Source organism: Spermophilus citellus, assembly GCF_964194105.1.
Source record: "Spermophilus citellus genome assembly, chromosome: 1".
NCBI lineage: Eukaryota > Metazoa > Chordata > Mammalia > Rodentia > Sciuridae > Spermophilus > Spermophilus citellus.
Genome location: NC_138182.1, coordinates 239,501,792 through 239,525,131, shown reverse-complemented (window position 1 = coordinate 239,525,131; position 23,340 = coordinate 239,501,792). Strand labels below are relative to the sequence as shown.

Sequence of the window (23,340 nt, the reverse complement as noted above, 5' to 3'; positions counted from 1 at the left end):
AAGTAGTCTAATTTTGCTTAATCCATTTATGTTTTTCACAAAAAAACATTTATGAAAAAAAATTGTATAACAAAGACTTAATTTAGAATTATAGGTCTAAGGATGCCCAAAGAATTTGTCCAATTCAATCTTATGACTCTAGATAATTTTGAAATTATATCATTGCTGGCAAATGAAAACCTCCTCCACTTTTATGTAAAGCCCCCTAATTACATATGTTATAAAAGACCCATTTTTTGTAAAATCTGTCAGAGCATCCAACAAACCTGCAATAAAAGACACAGCTATCAAAATATAGGACATTAAGAATTTTTCTTTGCAACAATGAAAAGTGGGATTTACACAGGAGAAATCACGTGGGTCAACAGCATCACAGTAACAGTATCCAGGGTCTCTTGTTCAAGTATATACACCTTTCTTAAGACCTGGTTATCACAAAGATATCAGTAACTAGCATGTACACACACAAGTATTTTACAAACATCATGATAACAATAAAAAGATAAAAATATTTTTAAAAAAATATTTACTTTTTAGGTGTAGATGAATACAACACAATTCCTTTATTTTTATATGGTGCTGAGGATTGAACCTGGGTCCCGCCCATGCAAGGCGAGCACTCCACCGCTGAGCCACAATCCCAGCCCAAAAGATAAAAATATTTTACCTTAGATTTTGTAACAACTTCAAGCCTGTATATTCGATTCATAATCTTTTATTGATTTGTACAACTTTAAAAATAACATGAATTTTATAAAAATACTGACAATGGCTCAACATTTTAAAAGTCAGACAATCTGTATGTACACTTCAGTAGTCTGTATGTCGTGCTTTTCTTTCTTCTGCTCGAATTCAAAACAGCCACCACCACAGAGTCTCTAAGCAGTGTACCTGCAGAAGCATCACATTCGAAAACTTCTCGTTCTTTGAAATGGCTGAAAAGGCTTTCTCAGTGCCCACATGAGCAGCTGTGGTTTCGGTTTGTGTTTTTCAGGAAAGAGAAGCGCTTCGCTTTCTGGCGTAGGAAATCGTTCTTGATAGACTTCAGGATAGGATTTCTGAAACTAAACAAGAGTCAAAAATTTATAGAAGAGCCAAGAAAATTGGGCAAGTTTTAATGAAGAGTTTCTGACCCCATACTCCCTGTTAAATCATTCCATTGTGATGTCTATAGATCAAATTCATCTTTCCTTTGATCCAATCTTTGAACGAAGTTCTCCTTTTAATCATATTTCTTAAAATTTTTCCCACTGCCAACAATAAATAGACCTCACTTAAAAAATATTCACAAGTAACTCTGACTTGAAAATAACTTATGTCCTAAGCAGTTAAGGAAAATTTGGGCCCAACTGTATTTCCCTTTCTTCCTGCTTCTCCAACTCAGTCCCACCAAAAGAGAAATTAGGAAAACTATTCTACTCACAATAGCCAAAAAATATATATTTGGGAATCAATCTAACTTTTGTCCAAATGAAAAAGCAACCATTCTGATATACATCGTTTTATGAAAACCTTAAAGGGAGGCAATATATTCTTCCTTTGGTTCTTACCACTGAACTCTTCCCCACAATCACGGAGAGAAACAACAATGCCTGAGGAACAACAATTTGATAGTGGCTACCTAAAACCAATGGCTTTTAAACTCTAGACATTATGGTTTCAATCTGAGTTAACATTAAAAAAAAAAAATAGAAATCTGCCCTCACAGTTAGCTTCTTTTAGTCATCATTCTGTTGGTCACATCATGCCACTCATCAAAACAAAGGACAAGCATAAGAGAACAGTTCTATAGATGAAGAGTTCAATAATGGGAAAAAAATTATATCCGAGAATGCAGATCTGGGAAACTGGCCACAGTTGTAGAAGCAACAGAACTTCTGAAATATATGAACTGAATAACAAGCTATCGAACCTGCTGTGTCTCAGATGAGAGTCACACAACACTTACCAAAATAGAGATAAAAAGAAGAAACAACCTAAGAAGAGGAAGGAGGAAACATGACTTACAAAGAATGTCCCCATTACCTGCTTCAGTTTCTTCTTCTTCTCTTTGCTGGAGAGTTTGGCATCACTTATGACTTCCTCCAGTAAAGCTGCCAGGGGCTCCTGAGAGCCATAAGCTCTTTGGTATTCAAATTCCTCAGGACTAATTTGACGACAAAATGCAGGAGCAGGTAAAGTGATATCCATATCAGCACCTGGGTATTTTATCTGAGGCAAAGGAACAAAACGTAGTTTAGGTCAATTATGGTACATATCCTAGTAGGAATAGTATGTCATTTATCAATTTGATTTGGAAAAAGTATATTGAGAAATAAAAATATTTCCATAATTTCAGAGTAATATCATTTTTAAAATCATAGATTTACCTATTTTTTTTACTTGTTTAAATCCAAGACCTATTTTTTTTTTTTTTTTTTTTTTAAGAATCAGGGATTGAACTCAGTGGGCTTAACCACTGAGTCAAATTCCCAGCTTTCTTTATTCTGAGAGTCTGTCCTTAAGTTGCAATCCTCCTGCCTCAGCATTCCAAGTCCCTGGGATTACAGACACCTGCCACCATGCCCAGCCAAGATCCTTCTTATTTATTTTTTATTTATTTATTTATTTTTTTTGTGGGGATGGAGGTTGGAGGAGGTTAACTGGAAATTGAACCCAGGGATGCATAAATACTGAGCTACACCCCCAGCTTTTTTTTTTTTTTTTTTTTTTTTTTTTTGAGACAGGGTCTTAGTCGGTTGTTAAGGGCCTCCTTAAAATTGTTGAGGCTGGCTTTGAAATAGTGATCTTCCTGTCCAGCCCCACAAGCTGCTGTGATTATAGGCATGTGCCACTGTACTCGGCATAAACAAAAAAATCTATGCTCTCTTTAATAAGATCTAATATTTAAGGATAAATTAAACATAATGACTAAACAATTCAAACAGGCATAAGCCCTCTTTCACCACTTCTATTCAACATAGTCCTTGAAACTCTAGCTAGAGCAATTAGATGAAAGAAAGAAATTAAAGGATATGAGTAGGAAAAGAAGAGCTCAAACTATTCCGACTTGCCTATGACATGACGACCCAAAAAAGCTTCACCAGAAAATTTCTAGAACTCATAAATGAATTCAGCAAAGTAGCAGGATACAAAATTAACACCCATAAACAAACTGTGTTCCTATAAATCAGCCGAAAGAGAAATTAGGAAAACTATTCTACTCACAATAGCCTCAAAAAATGTATATTTGGGAATCAATCTAACAAAAGAGGTGAAAGATCTCTACAATGAAAACTACAGAAAATTAAACAAAGAAATTAAAGAAGACTTTAGAAGATGGAAAGATCTCCCCTGCTCTTGGATAGGAAGAATTAGTATTGTCATAATGGTCATACTACCCAAAGCACTTACAGATTCAATGCGATTCAAATTAAAATCCCATCATCATTCATTATGGAAACAGAAAAAGCAATCATGTAATTCATTTGGAAAAATGAGAGACCCAGAATAGCCAGAGCAATCCTTAGCAAGAAGAGTGAAGTAGGAGGCATCACAATACGAGACCCTTAAACTATACTACAGAGCTATAGTAATAAAAATGGCATGGTATTGGTGCCAAAATAGACATGTAGACCAATGGTACAGAACAGAAGACACAGAGACAAACCCACATAAATAGTTACCTCATACTAGACAAAAGCATACATTGGAGAAAAGATAGCCTAGTCAACAAATGGCACTGGGAAAACTGGAAGTCCATTTGTAGCAAGATGAAATTAAACTCCAGTCACCCTGCACAAAAATCAACTCAAAGTGATCAAAAACTTAGGCACTAGAAAAGAGGCCCTGTGCCTAACAAAAGAAAAAGTATCCCACTCCTTGGTTTATACCCAAAGAACTTTAAGTCAGCATAGTACAGTGACATAGCCAAATCTTCATCATGTCAGCTAAGGACCAGAATTCCTTAACAAGACTCCTAAAGAGCAAGAAGTAAAATCAAGAATCAACAAATCGGATGGTTTTAAACTAAAAAGATTCTTCACAGCAAAGGAAACAATCAAGAACATGAAGAGGAGGCAAATAGAATGGGATAAAATCTTTGCCACCTGCACCTCAGATAGAGCATTAATCTCCAGGATATACAAAGAACTCAAAAACTTAACACCAAAAAAACAAATAACCCAATCAATAAATAGGCACTTCACAGAAGAAGAAATACAATCAGTCAATAAATATATAAAAAATGTTCAGGGGCTGGGAAGGGAGCTCAGTTGCTAAAGTATTTGCCTTGCATGCACAAGGCCCTGGGTTCAGTTCCCAACACCACAAAAAATAAAATAAAAGTTAAAAAAAAAAAGGTAAATGACACAAAATGAAATTTAAAAACAAAATGTTCAAAACTCTAGCAATTAGAGAAATGCATCTAATGAGATTCCAGTCAGATTGGCAATTATCAAGAATACAAGTAATAATAAATGTTGGTGAGGATGTGGGGGAAAATGTACTCTCATGCATTGCTTATGGGACTGCAAATTGGTGCAACCACTCTGGAAAGCAGTATGGAGATTCCTCAGACAACTTGGAATGAAACCATCATTTAAGCCAGTTATCCCATTCCTTGGTATACACCCAAAGGAATTTAAATCAGCATTCTAACTACAGTGACGTAACACCCTAGCAGTTCAACTCACAATACCCACACTATGGAACCAACTTAGAAGCCCTTAAATATGAATGGATAAAGAAAATGTTGTATAAATACAGAATGGAATATTCCTCACCTGTAAACAATGAAATTATTATATTCTTCAGTAAATGGACAGAACTGGAGAATATCATGCTAAGTGAAATAAGCCAATCCCAAAAAACCAAAGGCTGAATGTTCTCTCTGATATATGGATGCTAACACATAATAGGAGTGGGGAAGGGAAGAATAGAAGCTCATTGGTTTAGACAAAGGAGAATGAAGGCAATGAGATGTATAGGAAAAACAGTAGAATGAGTCGGAACTTTCCTATGTTCATATATGAATACACAACTAGTGTAACTCCACACCATGTACAACCACAAGAATGGGAATTTATACTCCATGTATGTATGATATGTCAAAATATACTTTACTGTCATGTAGGTCTAAAAAGAACAACAACAACAAAAACCTCCCCCAAAAAGGTATAATGTTGAACACACTGAACCACACAGGCTCCTCCCATATCTGGAGGGTCTAATTATCCCTCCCTCAGGAATGGATAAAAATTGGCCCTCAGATAAGCAGTTAGGCAGAGAAAGGTACCATGACCATCCCCTCCTGCATTACTATTGAGAGTCAAAAGGGAGGCGGGGAGAGAATAAGAAAAAGGAAACCAAGGTCTGTGCATAAATAAACATTCATTAAAAACACTAATTTCAGAGCACCCTACTGTTATTCTGTATTCCCACTATTTTATTCATTCTTTCATTTTTTTCATTTGGCTTAAAAAAAAATTCCCCCACCAGAAGCCACAACTAAAAATAAGTCTGTTGCCAAGAGGGGTGATTACATTAAGCACATCTCATGCCTAAAGATAGTTAATAAGATCAATTAGATCAACCTAAGGCAGACAGATTGAAACCATAGAGCAAAGGGCTTACAGGACATGCCTTTTATTTTTATTTTTTCATTTGAATTACAGGAAAACCAGAAAAGAGCCAGGATATAGGGTGAGGTCTAGGTAAACTGCAACAGCCATAAACCTAGGGCATGAGAAAAACTGAGACACCTAGTAATGAAGGGCTCAAGGACAGGGTTGTAGACCAGGTCAGCAGAAGGCTGATGTCAAAAACATTGCCCACCTCACAGTTTGTCCCAGAGTCAGCCCAGAAACTGCCTCCAAACAATTCACTGGAATAGTCCAGTCTACCCTGTGCATTTTCCGAGAAGCCCTACTCAAAGGTGATGTGACGCAGAGGTTTAGTGGCCTCTTCAAGGCCTCTTGTGATCTATAGGCTCTCATGCTTGACAGTTCTATTGAGGTCTTCCAAGAGAGAAAAGGTAATTGGACAATTGAGTGGATACTGATTTTATTCAGTGCACATCACAGTGGCTCTTGACAAGATCATGTTTACTCACAGCTAAATTAATCATCATGGCTCAGCTTTCCAATCTTCAGGTGACAGGACAGGGTTCATGAGGCCAAGCTGCTGCAATATATGCCTGGGCTATGTATGTCAATGCAGTATACAAAGCAACATAGTTCTCCATAACAATTCCTTGCAGATATTCAGCAAACCATTTTTTTTTAATTTTTACTTTTTTAAAGTTTGGTTCATAAAAATATTGGCAAAAAAGATTAAAACATTAGTAAGAGTGTACTTTTTATCCACAAAAAAATGGTCAATGTTGTATGTATGTATGTTGATAATATACAAAGAAGGCAAAGGTGCAAAGAAATGAACACTTTCTTATGCCACTGACACAAATGTAAATTAAAACAAGCAAAAGGGGAATCTGGCAATATCCTATCAATTCTTATAAAATGGTTTATGATCTTTGACCAAGTACTGCTGTGCCTTAGAAAATAATCATGGATCAGGCAAAAATAATCTAGCTATGAAAATATTTATTATTATATTGCATGCAAAACAGGGAAAAATAATAAAGACAATCTAAACATCAACCAGAGGGCAATGTTTAAACGAGCTATGATATGTTCCCATTATGGAATACTGTGCTACAGTAATGACAATAATGACGCAGCAATGACAACAACACAACAACAACGGTAGCTACTAACGGAGGGTTTGCTTTATGACAGACATTACTGTAAGGACTGTACATGTATTGAGCTATATGATTTCCAACCCAATTCTATGAGACAAGAATTAACTATTATGATTCTCATTTATAGATAAAAAAAAAACAACAAACAAACAGAGGTTGGGGTAGATGTTGAACCAGAGTGATATTATGTAATTTGCCTCAGGCCACAAAGCTAATAAAAGGCATGTCCTGAATCAAACACATTTAGCTCCAAAGTCTGTGCTCTTGGACACTCTGGTGTCAGTCAAGAATATTTAATGATGTGAGGAATTTTTTTATTGTATTGTTAAGTAAAAGAAAGTAAGTCACAAAACAGAAAAGAAGGGAGGGATAAAGGCAGGAAAGTAGGGAGAGAAGGAGAAAGGGAAAGAGGAAGGAAAGAAAGACACAAAATACCTGAAAGACCATAATACTAACTATGAACATTTTGGTATAACTGCTATTTTCTGGTGTATTGATCTATATTTCCCAAATTTATTCAATATAGTATGTTGATAACCACAGAGCACTGATTTATACAACAAATCTAAGTAGTCATTTCATAAATTTTTCAATAATAGCAAGCACATTTAGTCCTTACTATATACCAAGACTTATTTTAAACTCACTTAATCTTATAACACAATGTACCCAGAAACCTAGCAACGTAACATGACTTTCCACTGTAAATTTCACAGGACAGACAATATCCCCTATTTTACCTGGACTCTTCGTAGATGAGCCACACGCTCCTCTATAGAAGTCTGTAAGGCCAAAGGGACTTTGAGAATCTCTTGGTAATTGTCCATCAGAAACGTCACCAACCTAGCAGCCAATAACTCATCCAAGTCTACTTCATCCTTGGAACACAAGATGCAACGGGAAAATGTCTGAATCATCTAAAGGCGGGGGAGGGGTAAGAAAACACAGATGAGCTGGTTCTTTTGTCCTCTGAACTAAGTGCATCTAGTTTGCAAAAAGAAGAGTGACCTCTCACCAGGTAGCTGGCCATAGGTGCTGACTGTCTCAAAAGCAGTAAAAACAAGTCTATATCTCCTGTTTAAAAGACATGGTAGAGGGATGTAGGTCCAAGTAATTTCTGAAAATTACTATCACCATGACTTGGATCATATAGCACTTATTTTTATTGGTGCATACTAGCTATGTAGAATGGGGTTTTATTGTGAATATTGTGACATATTCGTATATAAATAAAAACACTTTGAATTTCAAAGTACTTTATAGTCATTTAGTCACTTAATACCCTAATTTAACTCTTGATTTTTTTTAAGAGACAGAGAGACAAGAGACAGAATTTTTTAATATTTATTTTTTAGTTTTCGGTGACACAACGTCTTTATTTATTTTTATGTGGTGCTGAGGATCGAACCCAGCGCCCCGCGCATGCCAGGCGAGTGCGTTACCACTTAAGCCACCTCCCCAGCCCACTCCTGATTTTTTTAAAGCAAAAATTTTATAAATGTTTATTATTTCATTACTGATTTTGTTTTAAAACTTGGTAACAGTGTGCCTCAATCATTACATCTTCTCCTAGTTAACTTATTTTCTCCAGGATTTTGTTTGTACATTTGACAATCGCCTTTGAACAAACTTATGGGACTTTAAAAGAAGTACATTAAGTGATGAAATTCTCTTTATAATAACCAGAAATATAAATTATATACTTTCACAGAATTTATACTAATGACTCAATTCTCAATATCATCCTCCACTAGAGAGGATAATAAATGTATTGCTGACAATTTTATTTCAAAATCATAATTCTGTTGAATAAGACTTGATTTCCTCAACATACTGCAAATGATACCTTATCTTCACTTATATTTATGGATACAAAGAGACACATAGATGGAGATTTTTTTTTTTAACATGGAAACCATGGATCACAGGGGATTTGTGAATGCCCTCAAACTATATGCAAATTTTTACACATATATTCTTATAGTGAATAGATGCAAAGTTTTCTTCAACTTTTCACAAAGGCCCATCAGCCCCTCCCCACTAAAAGAAAAAAAAAAGAAGTCAAGAATCATTCCATAAATCAGACATGGTGGAGCATGCCAATAATCCCAGCCACTTAGGAGGTTGAGGCAGATTATTCACAAGTTTGAGGCCAGCCTTAGCAACTTAGCAAAACCCTATCTTTTTTTTTTTTTTTTAAAGAGAGAGGGAGAGAGAGAGAGAATTTTTAATATTTATTTTTTAGTTTTCGGCGGACACAACATCATTGTTTGTATGTGGTGCTGAGGATCGAACCCGGGCTGCACGCATGCCAGGCGAGCGCACTACCGCTTGAGCCACATCCCCAGCCCAAAACCCTATCTTGAAATTAAAAAAAAAAAAAAAAGAAAAGAAAAGGACTGGGGAATATAGCTCAGTGGTAAAATGACCCTGGATTTAATCCCCTGGATTTAAAAAAAAAAAAAAATCACTGCACAGAGCATTGAGTGTTCTTCTGATCTTATCCCATCCATACTTCTCTGAAGCTAGGCCAGGGATCCCCAAGAAGGGTAGTGGTTACTGGGATATGGAAAGGACATTCAATCCATTGAAGCACCACTTGTGCTCCAGGAATATTTTTGAGGAAAATAAAGAGATTTTTATTAGTAAATTCTAAACGTAAACTAAAAACATGCTGATAGGAGCAGAGTATAAAAGGGGGTTACTAGAGGTTGCAAGAGAGGAAGGGGAAAGGGGAGATGCTCATTAGAGAATATGAAGTTCTTCCAGAAATTGTAAGTTTTAGATATCTATTCCACAGTATGGTGATCACAATTAATGATAACAATAATAACGTGCTATGTATTTCAAAATTGCTAGAACAATAATTTTTAAACATCTCACTACAAAAAAAAAATAAGTTGGTGGGGTGATGGACATGTTAATTAGCTTGAATTAATCTTTCTACTATATGTGTGTGTGTATACGTATATATGTAAACATCACATCATATCTCATAAGTATATACAATTATTTGTCAAATAAAAATAATTTAGTGTAAAAAATAAATTAGTGTTGATATTACATAGTAGGATTCAAAATTAGTAGGTGTTTTTAAGCAAAACTGAAAAATATTACCACTCATAGACCGTTAGACCAAACCAAGAGATACATGTTCTCTCTCCTCCCAGGTTGTCTAGTCAAACTGTAGAATTTATTTCCTCGATTTTTAATTTATTGTATATACTTCATCTCTCTTACGGGTTATAATAACAAAGGCGTTGCAATGCTTACTTCCATGGAGTTAGAAAAAATGTTGTTTGCCTGATAAATCACTTACTCTTTTTATCCACCCTTTGTTCTCTTTGTGTTGACAGTAGGTACCAACTTAAACAAGGGTCCAACAGGATGCAGCAGATATCTCCGCACTCAGCATCTGTTCAATACTCACCCTTTGCTTTCCGCAACGTTCTTTAAGACCCTAAGACCAGAAGCACACCACCAGTCTGAGTGGATGGCTGGCATGACTCTTTTTTTTTTTTTTTTAAGATTTTTTTAAAGATGGAACATATATCTTTATTTTATTTATTTTTTTAATGTGGTGCTGAGGATCAAACCCAGGGCCTCACATGTTCAAGGCAAGCGCTTTACAGCTGAGCTATAACCCCAACCCCATGGCATGACTCTTAAGCAGGCTGCCTCACACCTTCCGCTGATGGATTTGACTAGTAAACTGGACTCAGTTGAATTTCATTCCAAAACCTCAAGGACCTTAAATACTAATAATCAACCTACCAGTGTCCGGGTCCCAAGGCCTTCACACAGCGGCGGCATCTCTTTGTTTAAGCAGATCCTCGCCATCATCCTCATCAACAGCTGCAGCTTTCTCCTGTTTTCAGGAGGCAGGAGGAGGCAACAAATCTGAAAGGCTTCAACTGCCATTTTCTCTTTCTGTAACAAACCTGATTCAAAAAAGTTTTATCTTTCAAAATCTATAGCCTACTTGACTCTGTACTTTCACATTTTAAAAAAAATATTATATTACTAAAAAAGTGTATCAAGTCTTTTCACATATTCAACTGTACCTGGCCAAATGAATACAGATCCATTGTTACTCACAAATCAGCACAAAAAATATGATCCATCAACCAGAGATAAAATGTAGAACAAACACAGCTATTTCTTCCTCCCACCAGACAGATATCAAAGTTCATAGCACTCTTTCCCACTGAAACACAAGCAGTTCAAATTATACTCACCTAACCCTAGACACTCACACTGTTAATACGTCCAGGATTGCACCAGTAAGAACATGAATGCACCATTGCTGACCCGCATTCTCCCCACGAGTTGTTTCCACACAATCAGCAAGGTCACCATCTTGCATGACTCACATACTAATTAATAGGACCAAAGCTCTCACTGCCGGTCTGTTGTCAAATGACTCTGCTTCTTCTTAATAGAATCTGTCAAATAATCCTTCCACTTAGGCTCACTCTAGACTTAAATATGCTGATTAAATCATGTTATATGCCATCCATCCTTGTCTCAGGAATGACTTTGTTAAAAATTAAGGTATTCTAATATTGGGCTCTTTTCAACCATATTTGTCCCTGAACACTCAAATCCAAGCCCTCTAATGAAGTGAAACTGCTTCCACCAAGTTATTTATTATATATGCATCCTTTTCAACTTCTAACTAATCTTTGAATTGGAGGCAAAACCATCTTTAACACTGAATAAATATTTACTAGTCATCTGTGATACACCAGGAACTGTGGCAGTCCTGGAAATGCAAAGATATCCCTGGTCCTTTCCTTTAAAGAGCTGAGGAGAGACCTGTAAGCAAGTGACAAAAATGTGAGAGGTGCTGCATGAACCATTGCTAGTGACATACTAGGAGATTTTAAGCCACTCTCATGACTGCAGCATAGGCTGGGGGTGGGGGGTGGAGGGTTTGGTAGAAGTTAAGCTAGAAAGGTTGGCAGAAATGAAGTCTTAGAAGACCTTAAATACCAGACCAAGGAGCTTGGGTTCCAACCCAAAGGCAATGGATGTGTATAGAGAGAAAGGGAAAACAGAAGAGCAAGCTTGTCTTTTTCCCCACCCCTCTGTGGTGCTAGGGATCAAACCCGAGGCCATGGCTCATGCTAGGCAAGAACTCTACCTGAGCTACACCCCCAGTCCCAGACCTTTATACACAGGTTCTGATTCTAGATGTACACATGTAGAACTGCTCTCAATTCTACCTAATCAAGTCCATGGAAGGAAAAAGGCTTCTGCCTTTTTTATTTTAATAGAATCATTTATCTAATAAATATTTATTAAGCCAGTTTATATTCCAGAAACTATTTTAAGAGACAAGCAGTGAGGAATAAAACAAAATCCCTGTGTGGATCCCTGGAGCTTGCTTTCCAACAGAGAGTAGAATAGATCTAGAAAGGTGATGTCAGGTAGAAAGATGCTATGGAGAAAAAATAAAATAAAGCAGGAAAGGAGCTGGGAAATAAGGGATGAGCTCAGAAAAACACTTCCAACATTTCAGGGAAGACTTCTCTCTACGGAAGTGATATATGAGCAGATACCTGAAGGAAATGAGAGCAAGCCATGGAAACACTGGAGAAACAAACTTCAAGGGCAAAGAAAGAGCAATTACAAAGATGTGGCATGGGAGTACGCCATAGAGTGTTCAAGGAGCAGAACGAGGAAGAGTGACAGAGGAGTGCGAGGAGAGGACTCCTAATTCCCTGCTCCACTAAATCCCTCATCCTCCCAAGGCCAGGCCCCTACCTCTGGCAGTAGAGGAGCCACCATCAGTAACTTGAATGGAAAAGCCCCAGCTGCCCAATACTGGATGATTATATGGGAGGAGGAAGAAGTGCTTATCCCCCAAATTAAAAGCATGAGATTCCCAACACCTTCCGCTGGAATGTGGCATACATTTTTACCAGAGTGGGAGAAAAACTCACTGTGAATACTAGTTAGGTCTATAACACTATTAGATTTGAACCATAGTTAAGCTACATGATGAATTAAGTAGGTCTCATGAGTTGGTCTTACAATTTAACCATCATTTATAGCTTTGCTTGATGGAGTAGTGCTGAGAGAGGGGAAAAATAGAATGTGTGTTCAGAGCTACCTACTTGGAAAGGTTTAAGGAAAAGGTTTAAGACAAAACCTATTATTTCAATATAACTTATGAAATTTAAAAGTCAATTCATTTCTTCATTCTAAAAGGTATAAAACTTATACTTCCAGCACCTCTTCCCTGGTTGATTTTTTTAACCTCTTAATACACTACAGAATTTACTATTATGTTATTTACCATTCTCTTCCCCCCTGCTGCATTGGAATGAAAGCTCACAATGAGAAGGATATCATTGTCAGTTTTATTTCTATTGATATACCTCCAGCAGCTAGAAGAATGCCTGATATGTCATAGAAACCAATAAATAAATTTTTGTGAATGAATGAATGAATGAGCATATGAATGAAGGCATAAAAATTACTCACCCTTGTTGAGATGTGAATAAGAATAGTGGGTTGAGTAAGCCTCATTATGAATCCTTGAACAAGTCACTTAACCTCCAGGAATCAGTAAAATGTTGAGAACAGTCATAAAAAATAAATTTACTGCACTGCAGTCCATGGGCTATAAAGAGGAGCCCAGGTAAATTAAAAACTTTAATAAATTTGATCATAGCCATTACTACATTAAAGTTTATATTAAAATTAACCTCAGAGGGAAATATGACATTAATCAGATGCAACTTTTAAATCTGGTTAAGAAATGTATTGTGCACTGATATTCAGGAACAAATTTCACTCTGATCCTCTGTAATGAGAAAGCAAGTAAAATTCTGAAATATCCCAACATAGCTATATCATTGAATAATAAATCATTTATGTCTGCCCTACTGAACCCTAATTGCTTAAACAGTTGCATAACCATATTAAGTAGTATGAAAGAAAATATAAACCTATGCAAACATCACCACATAAAATACTTTTATAAAATTCACCATGTATAACTCAGTCTCTGTCAACAATTAGTACTCTATGGGTCACTGTGTGTCTGAATGATTTTTATTATTGCATTATTATTATGTAACAAAAGATATTCCTGATTCCCTGGTATTAGAAGGTCCTATAACAACTCAAATGTCCTTGCCTTTTTAGTGAAAGAATGTGGATACCTTCATCAGCATCAGTGAGAGAACTATCAAAGCAGTAGACAGCCATTTGATGATTGGCTGGGGATGTGGCTCAGTGGTCAAGTGCTCCTGAATTCAATCCTCAGTGCCAAAAAGAAGAAAGGAAGGGAGGGAGGAAAGAAAGGAGGAAGACAAGTAAACTTTTAAAAGAGATTGTGTATTACTATGCTTATAGCAGAGTCACACACTGAAGTATTAAATTAATTAGCTGTTATCATTATTCTAAAAGTTATACTAACAAAAACTACTGCTTTGGCAGCTTCCATTAAAGACACATATGTGATATTTAAAAACTTTTCACTTGCTAACTGATAAAGTAACCTCTCGGCAGAAAATGAGATTTTTAAGGACAAAACACGATTGCTCCAATATGATTAGTTTGAATGAATAAAATTTTAAAAATCGCTAGGAAAAACACAAAAGGAGTTATGCAATGTTCACAAACAGCAAAGATTATAAATAATATGAAAAATGTCTATAAAGTTTTAGAAATTGAGTAGTAATGATGCAATCACAAGAACCATAACAAATGCATGTCATCTCTAGTTCATTAGAAGATTAATGGGACATGGATTGAGACCTCTGAAACCATGAACCCCAAATAAATTTCTCCTCTTCCGAGTTGTTCTTGTCAGTTATTTTGGTCACAGCATTGAAAAGCTGACTAACACAAGACCAAAGAGTCTGTCTACTGGTGCTCTCTTACAGTCCGGTCTTTCCATTTCCCAGACCCAGGCAACCTCTGGCCTGCTTTCTCTCTGTAGACTAGATTTCCCTTTCCTGGTTTCATATTAATGGAACCAGATTGTATGTGTTCTTTTTTATTTTAAATTCCCTTTCTTTACCTATTCAACACCGTTTTCCCCCAACTCCCCTAAATCCCTGGCATCTATTGATCTTTGCATGGTCTCCATTGTCTTGTTTTCATAATGTCATATGGTGAAATCAAACATTATAAAGCCTTTCATGCCAACTTCTCTCACTCGGCAATATGCATTTTAATGTTTTTATTAAAGTATTAGAGTTATACATAACGTTGGGGTTTGTTTTGACATATTCGTACATGACTGGAATATAACTTGCTCCCCAGTGCTCTTTTGAGTTTGGCTTTACCACTCAACATATTCCTAAGATTTATTTTTGCGTGAGGTTTATTTGTGTGCATTCACGGTTTGCTATTTTTATTGCTAGACAATATTATATTCCATCAATACAGCAAAAAATATTTATACATTTACCTATTGATAAATATGTAGTTTCCAATTTGGGAATAATATGAATACAGCTGCAAGTCTTTCTGTAAACATATATAATCTTTTTCTCTTGTATAAATATATAGAAATGGAATTATATGTATGTTTCACTTATTAGAAATTATGAAACTGTTTTCCAAAGAAATGGTATCATTTTATAGCCCCACCAGCAATGCCTAAGGGCTCCAGGAGCTTCATCTCCTCATCAACACTTGTATTGCTGTTGCTTTGATTTGAGCCATTCTAGTGTGTTCACAGCGGTATCTCACTGTGGTTCCAACTTGCATTTCTCAGATGACGAATGACATTGATTAATGATTAGCAAATCACTTATCTCCCCTATAGAATATCTATTCATAATTTTTACCCTTTTTATTGTATTGTTGATCTTATAATGAGTTCTTTATAAACTCTTTATGATGAGTTCTTGACATATTCTGGCTGTAAATATTTTGTCATACACATACAATAGAAATATATTCTCACATGGTCTTGCTTCTCTATTCATTAATGATATATTTCAAACAGCAGAAATTTCTACTTGTAATTGTCAATTCGATTAAATTTTTATTGTAAGGATTATGATTTCAGTGTACTAAGATAGCTTTATCAAGATTTCAAGATTTTTTTCTTCTATGTTTTCTTCTACATGGTTTGTAGTTTTATATGTTGTATTTCAGTCTGTGACTCATTCCAATGTAAACTTTGAGCATAGCATGAAATGAGTGTAAGGGTTCCTTTTGTTTCCATATGGATATCCAGTTGTACCAACAATCACTTTTTGAAAAGATTATCGTTTCTCTTAATTTCTTAGCTGAAAATCACTTGACTATAGGTATATGAATCTATTTCTGAACTCTATTCTGTCCTATCTTTATGCCAATGCCACACTAAATGCCAATACACTTAATAGCAAAACTTCAAATATTATTTGAAAACACCAATGGCTCACCTAATGATAAGATTTCATAAGTTTTGAAAACAAGGAATATAATTTCTGATTTTTTTGTTTTGTTTTCAGATTATTTTAGCTATTCCAGAGCCTTAGCATTGTCATATAAATTTTTTTATATAAAATCTTTCAAAATAACATCTTGAATTTTTATCAATTGTGATAAATCTATAGATCAATTTTTAGAAAACTGACATCATATCAATATTGCAGTTTTCAGTCCATTAGTATGGTATATCTCTCTAGTTACTTGAATAGTTTCTTTCAGGAATGTTTAAGAGTTGTCATTATCAGGTCTTGCACACACTTTATTTATCACAAAGTATTTATAATACATTCTTTTTTTAAAAAAAGAGAGTGAGAGAGGAGAGAGAGAGAGAGAATTTTTAATATTTATTTTTTAGTTCTCGGCGGACACAACATCTTTGTTGGTATGTGGTGCTGAGGATCGAACCCGGGCCGCACGCATACCAGGCGAGCGCGCTACCGCTTGAGCCACATCCCCAGCCCTATAATACATTCTTAAATATTCCATGGTTTTCAATGCTATTAGAAATAATTTTTATTTGAAATTGATTTTGGTATATTGGTCTTATATCCTGCTTCCTTGCTAAGTTCACTTCTTAAAAATTATTTATTCTTATTAGATACACATGAAAGTAGAGTGTGTTTGGGCATATTATACATACATTGAGTATAACTTCTAATTAAGATCCTATTCTTGTGGTTGTACAAGATATGTAGTTACCCTGGTCATATATTCATATACAAGGATATGAAAGTTATGTATGATTAATTCTTTTATCTTCCTAATCCCCTTTCCACTTCCACCTCCCTTCCCTTCATTCCCCTTTGCCTAATACAATGGACTCCTATTATTCCCCTCCCCACCACTGCTTGTTGTGGGTTAGCATCCACACATCGGAGAGAACATTCAGCTCTTGGTTTCTTGGGACTAACTTCTTCCACTTAGCATGATATTCTACAGTTCCATCCATGTATCAGCAAATACTATAATTTCCTTCTTATTTATAGCTGAGTAATATTCCATTGTGTGTGTGTGAATATGTGCATGTGTGATGTGTGCATGTGTGTGTGTGTGTACACACACCACATTTTATTTATCTATTCATCTGTTGAAAGGCAACTAGGTTGGTTCCATACCTTGGCTATTGTGAATTCAGCTGCTCAAAACATTGATGTGGCTGTGTCATCTTAGTATGCTGATTTTAGTCCTTTGGGTATATACTGAGGAGTGGGATAACTGGGTCAAATGGTGGTTTCATTCCAAGTTTTCTGAGGAATCTCCACAATGCCTTCCAAGGAGGTTGCAACAATCTATAGTCCCACCAGCAATGTATGGGTGTACCTTTTCCCCTACATCCTCACCAACATTTATTGTTACTTGTTTTCTTGATAATTGCCATTCTGACTGGAGTGAGATAGAATTTCGGTGTAGTTTTAATATGCATTTCTCTAATTGCTAGACATGTTAAGCATTTCTCACATATTCTTTTTAAATTTTAATTAATTTATTTGTTCTAATCAGTTATACATGACAGCAGAATATTCTTGAATTCATTATACACAAATGGAGCACTATTTTTTACTTATCTGATTGTACCCAAAGTAGGGACACCATTTGTGCAATCATACATGTACCTAGGTCTCATTTCACCCTCTTTCCTACACCCTTGCCCCTCCCCCACTTTTCTTCACCCATCCAAAGTTCCTCCACTTACCCCATTATGGATTGACATCCACTTATCAGAGAAAACATTCGGCCTTTGGTTTTTTGGCATTGGCTTACTCCACTTAGCATGATATTCTCTAACTCCTCCATTCATATTTCTTCTGGGAACTGCCTGTTCAGTTCCTTTGCCCATTTATTGACTGGGTTATTTGGTTTTTGGTGCTAAGCTTTTTAAGTTTTTTGTATACCCTGGAGATTAATGCTCTATTTGAGGTGCAGGTGGTAAAGATTTTCTCCTATTCTGTAGGCTCTCTGTTCATGTTCTTGATTATTTCCTTTGCTATAAAGAGCTTTGTAGTTTGATACCATTATATTTATTAATTCTTGACCAGTAAAATCTGGAACAAGATAGGGATGCCATGATCCAACATGGCTGCCGGCGAGGAAGCAGCGATTCCAATGTCTCCACATTAACGGGATCAGAAAGACCCATTGGAACAGCGGCAGTCTACCTACTGAGGAACTTCTAGCAAAATTCCGTTAAGAGGGGACCTGACGGGAATTGGTAGGTTTATTAGAAGTGTCAGATTGTCCCAGACAAGTGGATCTTGGCCGGCCACGCGGGCGCGGAGGTCCAGTCCCGCAGCCACCAGCCGCTTCTGCAAGCAGCCAGCGGCCCAGAGCGGCGCGGCCCACCCGAACCCGCAGACGGCACCCTCCATCCCGCCGTCACGGGGAGGCCCTGCTCTCGCTCTGCGAACGGCCACCACGCCTGCCAGGCTCGTAGCCACGCGGCCGCAGCTGCCCGGCTCTACAGGCGGCCCCCCGTCAGGTGCAGAGGTACAATCCCGCGGCCACCAGCCGCTTCAGAAAGCGGCCGGCGGCCCAGAGCGGCGCGGCCCGCCCGAACCCACAGACGGCACCCGCCATCTCGCCATCCCGGGAGGCCCCGCTCTCGCTCAGCGAACGGCCACCCTGCCCGCCCAGATCTTAGCCACGCGGCGGCAGCTGCCCGGCTCGACAGGCAGCCCCCGGCGGCCCGGCGCAGCGAGAAGTGTCCCCGCCTGGACCAGCAGACAGCCTGTGCCCTCCCGGCTCTACTAACAGCCCCGCCCACCCGGCGAACGGCTCCCCCCCCACAGACAGCGTAAAGGGAATCTAACCAACCCTTTACGAAATAGCGAACTGGGAACTAAAACCAGAGATTGTGTCAGACCAGAGACAAGCCAGTTCCACCCCTCCCTTCGGACACTCCGGCAAGGAGCCAGGGGCCCGCCATAGCAGAGAGGGGAAGTCACCAAAGTTCGGCCAAAGAGATTCCTTCCCAGCGGAATCTACTTTAGCAGGTGTGTGACTCCCACCCACACCAGATACAAACAACCGGGAAACTTCAAAATCTCTCCATGGGCGTGACCGTAAGGGCCAAAGGACTCTTGACCCCCAACTCCCCCTACTGCCAGTGACGAGGGCGTGACTGTAGGGGCAGAGGGAAGCAGAGAAGACTCCCCACCCCCATATCCCCCAACCGCGAACTGAGAGGGTGTGACGGTAGGGGCGGAGGGAAACAGAGGACACTCCAGACCCCCAACTCCTCCTACCGCCAGCAGTGTGGTTGTGACTGTAGGGGCTGAGGGAAGTAGAGGGGATCCTCGACCCCAAACTCCTATTACCACCAGCAGCGACACCAATGGTCTTAGCTGCCAGATTCCGAAGGCGTGCCCACCAAAGGGGTCCGGAAAAATTAAACAATTGACTCCCAGACCACAGCTCCACAGCACTGGGGCTTAGATGAATGACAGCAAGAGTGCTCAGTAGTTAGGGAAATAGAGCACTCGGTGGGCCTGAAAGTGTAACCAAATCCTTGGGGAACTGCCTCCGGTGAGCAGGACCTGGCTGGCTGGCAGGAGGAAGGGGAAGAGGGGCCGTAGAAGTGAAACGGCTCTGGACCAACAGGATTGAGAGACTCCCAGGAACCGCCTTACAGGGATTGCTGTTGACACACTGAGGGCAAAACTCAGCCCGGAGGGCACAGCTTTGCCTACGGGAAGAGAAGAAAATGGATCTCTAAGACCTAATTTTATTTCCTATTTCATTTTATTTTTTTCTCTCCCTTTTCCCTCTCTCTCTCCCCTTCCAAGTTTTACTGCTCTTCCCATTCTCCTCTATGCTATCTATCTCCCTCTCCTTCTTTCTTTTCAAGAGCACCTACCTTCCCCTTCCCCCCAAATTTCATCCCAAGCATTACGTCCTCCATTTCGCGTAACTGTCTAAATACAAATAGGTGTGCGCCCTCCCCCCGCGCCTGCAAGGTAGCCGGACCTTCAACCCACCAGCAGGTCAGGCCCAGCAACCTGGGAGTGGCAGAGCCGCCCCACGCGCCTGCAAGGTAGGCGCACCTGCTACCAACCAGCAGAACAGGCCCAGCGGCCTGCCGATGTGGTAGGCACAGTGCCCCAATTGGAGGAGGAGCAGAGCCCCTGCCCGCGCCTGCGCGGGAGACTTTGCAACTATACAAGAGTAATATAACACAACAGTCTCAGTAAGCAGAAACAAACGCAAACAGTATGAAGAGACAAGGAAAGAAAGGACCACAAGCAATGCAGGTCAACTCAACGTTAGAAGAGGTAATAGCTGCAGCAGATGGAAAAAAATCCTCAGCAAAACATTACAGGAAGAAGAAATGGAAAATAACAATGAAAACCAACAGTGGGAAGTAGGACAGTAAAGGGGGAAAAATAATCAAAGAGGAAAACAAACCATATTCAGTAACATAAATAAACAAACATGGCTGGAAGGATAACCCATATCTCAATAATAACCCTAAATGTTAATGGCTTAAACTCACCAATTAAGAGACACAGGCTAGTTGAATGGATCACAAAACATGACCCAACAATATGCTGCCTACAGGAAACGCATTTGATAGGAAAAGACATACACAGACTGAAGGTGAAAGGTTGGGAAAAATCATATCACTCATATGGACTTCGGAAACAAGCAGGAGTGTCCATACTCATATTAAATAAAATAGATTTCAAGCCAAAGTTAATCAAAAGGGATAAAGAGGGACACTACATACTGCTCAAGGGAACCATACACCAACAAGACATAACAATCATAAATATATATGCCCCAAACAATGGTGCAGCTATGTTCATCAAACAAACTCTTCTCAAGTTCAAGAGTCTAATAGACCACCATACAATAATCATGGGAGACTTCAACACACCTCTCTCACCACTGGACAGATCTTCCAAACAAAAGTTAAATAAGGAAACTATAGAACTCAATAACACAATTAACAACCTAGACTTAATTGACATATATAAAATATACCACCCAACATCAAGCAGTTACACTTTTTTCTCAGCAGCACATGGATCCTTCTCAAAAATAGATCATATGTTATGTCACAGGGCAACTCTTAGACAATATAAAGGAGTAGAGATAATACCATGCATCTTATCTGACCATAATGGAATGAAGCAGAAAATCAACGATAAAAGAAGGAAGGGAAAATCATGCATCACTTGGAGAATGAACAATGGGTTACTGAATGATCAATGGGTTATAGAAGACATCAAGGAGGAAATTAAAAAATTCTTAGAGATAAATGAAAACACAGACACAACATATCGGAATCTATGGGACACATTGAAAGCAGTTCTAAGAGGAAAATTCATTGCTTGGAGTTCATTCCTTAAAAAAAGAAAAAAACAACAAATAAATGATCTCATACTTCATCTCAAAATCCTAGAAAAAGAAGAGCAAAACAACAGCAAAAGAAGTAGAAGGCAAGAAATAATTAAAATCAGAGCTGAAATTAATGAAATCGAAACAAAAGAAACAATTGAAAAAATTGATAAAACTAAAAGTTGGTTCTTTGAAAAAATAAATAAGATTGACAGACCCTTAGCCATGCTAACAAAGAGAAGAAGAGAGAGAACTCAAATTACTAGCATACAGGATGAAAAAGGCAATATCACAACAGACACTTCAGAAATACAGAAGATAATCAGAAATTATTTTGAATCCTTATACTCCAATAAAATAGAAGATAGTGAAGGCATCAATAAATTTCTTAAGTCATATGATCTGCCCAGATTGAGTCAGGAGGATATAGACAACCTAAACAGACCAATATCAATTGAGGAAATAGAAGAAACCAACAAAAGACTACCAACTAAGAAAAGCCCAGGACCGGATGGGTATACAGCAGAGTTTTACAAAACCTTTAAAGAGGAACTAATACCAATACTTTTCAAGCTATTTCAGGAAATAGAAAAAGAGGGAGAACTTCCAAATTCATTCTACGAGGCCAACATCACCCTGATTCCTAAACCAGACAAAGACACTTCAAAGAAAGAAAACTACAGACCTATATCTCTAATGAACCTAGACGCAAAAATCCTCAATAAAATTCTGGCGAATCGGATACAAAATCATATCAAAAAAATTGTGCACCATGATCAAGTAGGATTCATCCCTGGGATGCAAGGCTGGTTCAATATACGGAAATCAATAAATGTTATTCACCACATCAATAGACTTAAAAATAAGAACCATATGATCATCTCGATAGATGCAGAAAGAGCATTCGACAAAGTACAGCATCCCTTTATGTTCAAAACACTAGAAAAACTAGGGATAACAGGAACTTACCTCAACATTGTAAAAGCAATCTATGCTAAGCCTCAGGCTAGCATCATTCTGAATGGAGAAAAATTGAAGGCATTCCCTCTAAAATCTGGAACAAGACAGGGATGCCCTCTCTCACCACTTCTGTTCAACATAGTTCTCGAAACACTGGCCAGAGCAATTAGACAGACGAAAGAAATTAAAGGCATAAAAATAGGAAAAGAAGGACACCCATAGCACAAGAATTAATATCTAGAATCAACAAATGGGACTTGCTCAAACTAAAAAGTTTTTTCTCAGCAAAAGAAACAATAAGAGAGGTAAATAGGGAGCCTACATGATGGGAACAAATCTTTACTCCTCACACTTCAGATAGAGCCCTAATATCCAGAGTATATAAAGAACTCAAAAAATTAGACAATAAGATAACAAATAACCCAATCAACAAATGGGCCAAGGACCTAAACAGACACTTCTCAGAGGAGGACATACAATCAATCAACAAGTACATGACTGCTACCATCGCTAGCAGTCAGAGAAATGCAAATCAAAACCACCCTAAGATATCATCTCACTCCAGTAAGATTGGCAGCCATTATGAAGTCAAACAACAACAAGTGCTGGCGAGGATGTGGGGAAAAGGGTACACTTGTACATTGTTGGTGGGACTGCAAATTGGTGCAGCCAATTTGGAAAGCAGTATGGAGATTTCTTGGAAAGCTGGGAATGGAACCACCATTTGATCCAGCTATTCCCCTTCTGGGTCTATTCCCTAAAGACCTAAAAACAGCATGCTACAGGGACACTGCTACATCGATGTTCATAGCAGTACAATTCACAATAGCAAGACTGTGGAAGCAACCTAGATG

At 38.1% G+C, this 23,340-nt stretch overlaps 1 protein-coding gene across 3 annotated transcripts in view; it reads right to left on the bottom strand.

Annotated features, from left to right (window-relative positions):
- Positions 1-902: 902 nt before the first annotated feature.
- Positions 903-23,340, bottom strand: part of DEPDC1B (DEP domain containing 1B) — a gene marked incomplete at its 3' end in the record, with an annotated part of 93,534 nt that continues 71,096 nt past the window's right edge. For 2 of the 3 annotated variants that reach the window (XM_081305026.1, XM_081305028.1), the window contains 4 exons: positions 10,517-10,683; positions 7,483-7,659; positions 2,026-2,211; positions 903-1,064 (listed from right to left, as the gene is read on the bottom strand). In XM_081305026.1, the coding sequence (XP_081161152.1) occupies positions 903-1,064; positions 2,026-2,211; positions 7,483-7,659; positions 10,517-10,683 (692 nt within the window). The remainder of the gene's footprint in view (positions 1,065-2,025; positions 2,212-7,482; positions 7,660-10,516; positions 10,684-23,340) is intronic. The other variant, XM_081305027.1, reaches the window with a different exon arrangement.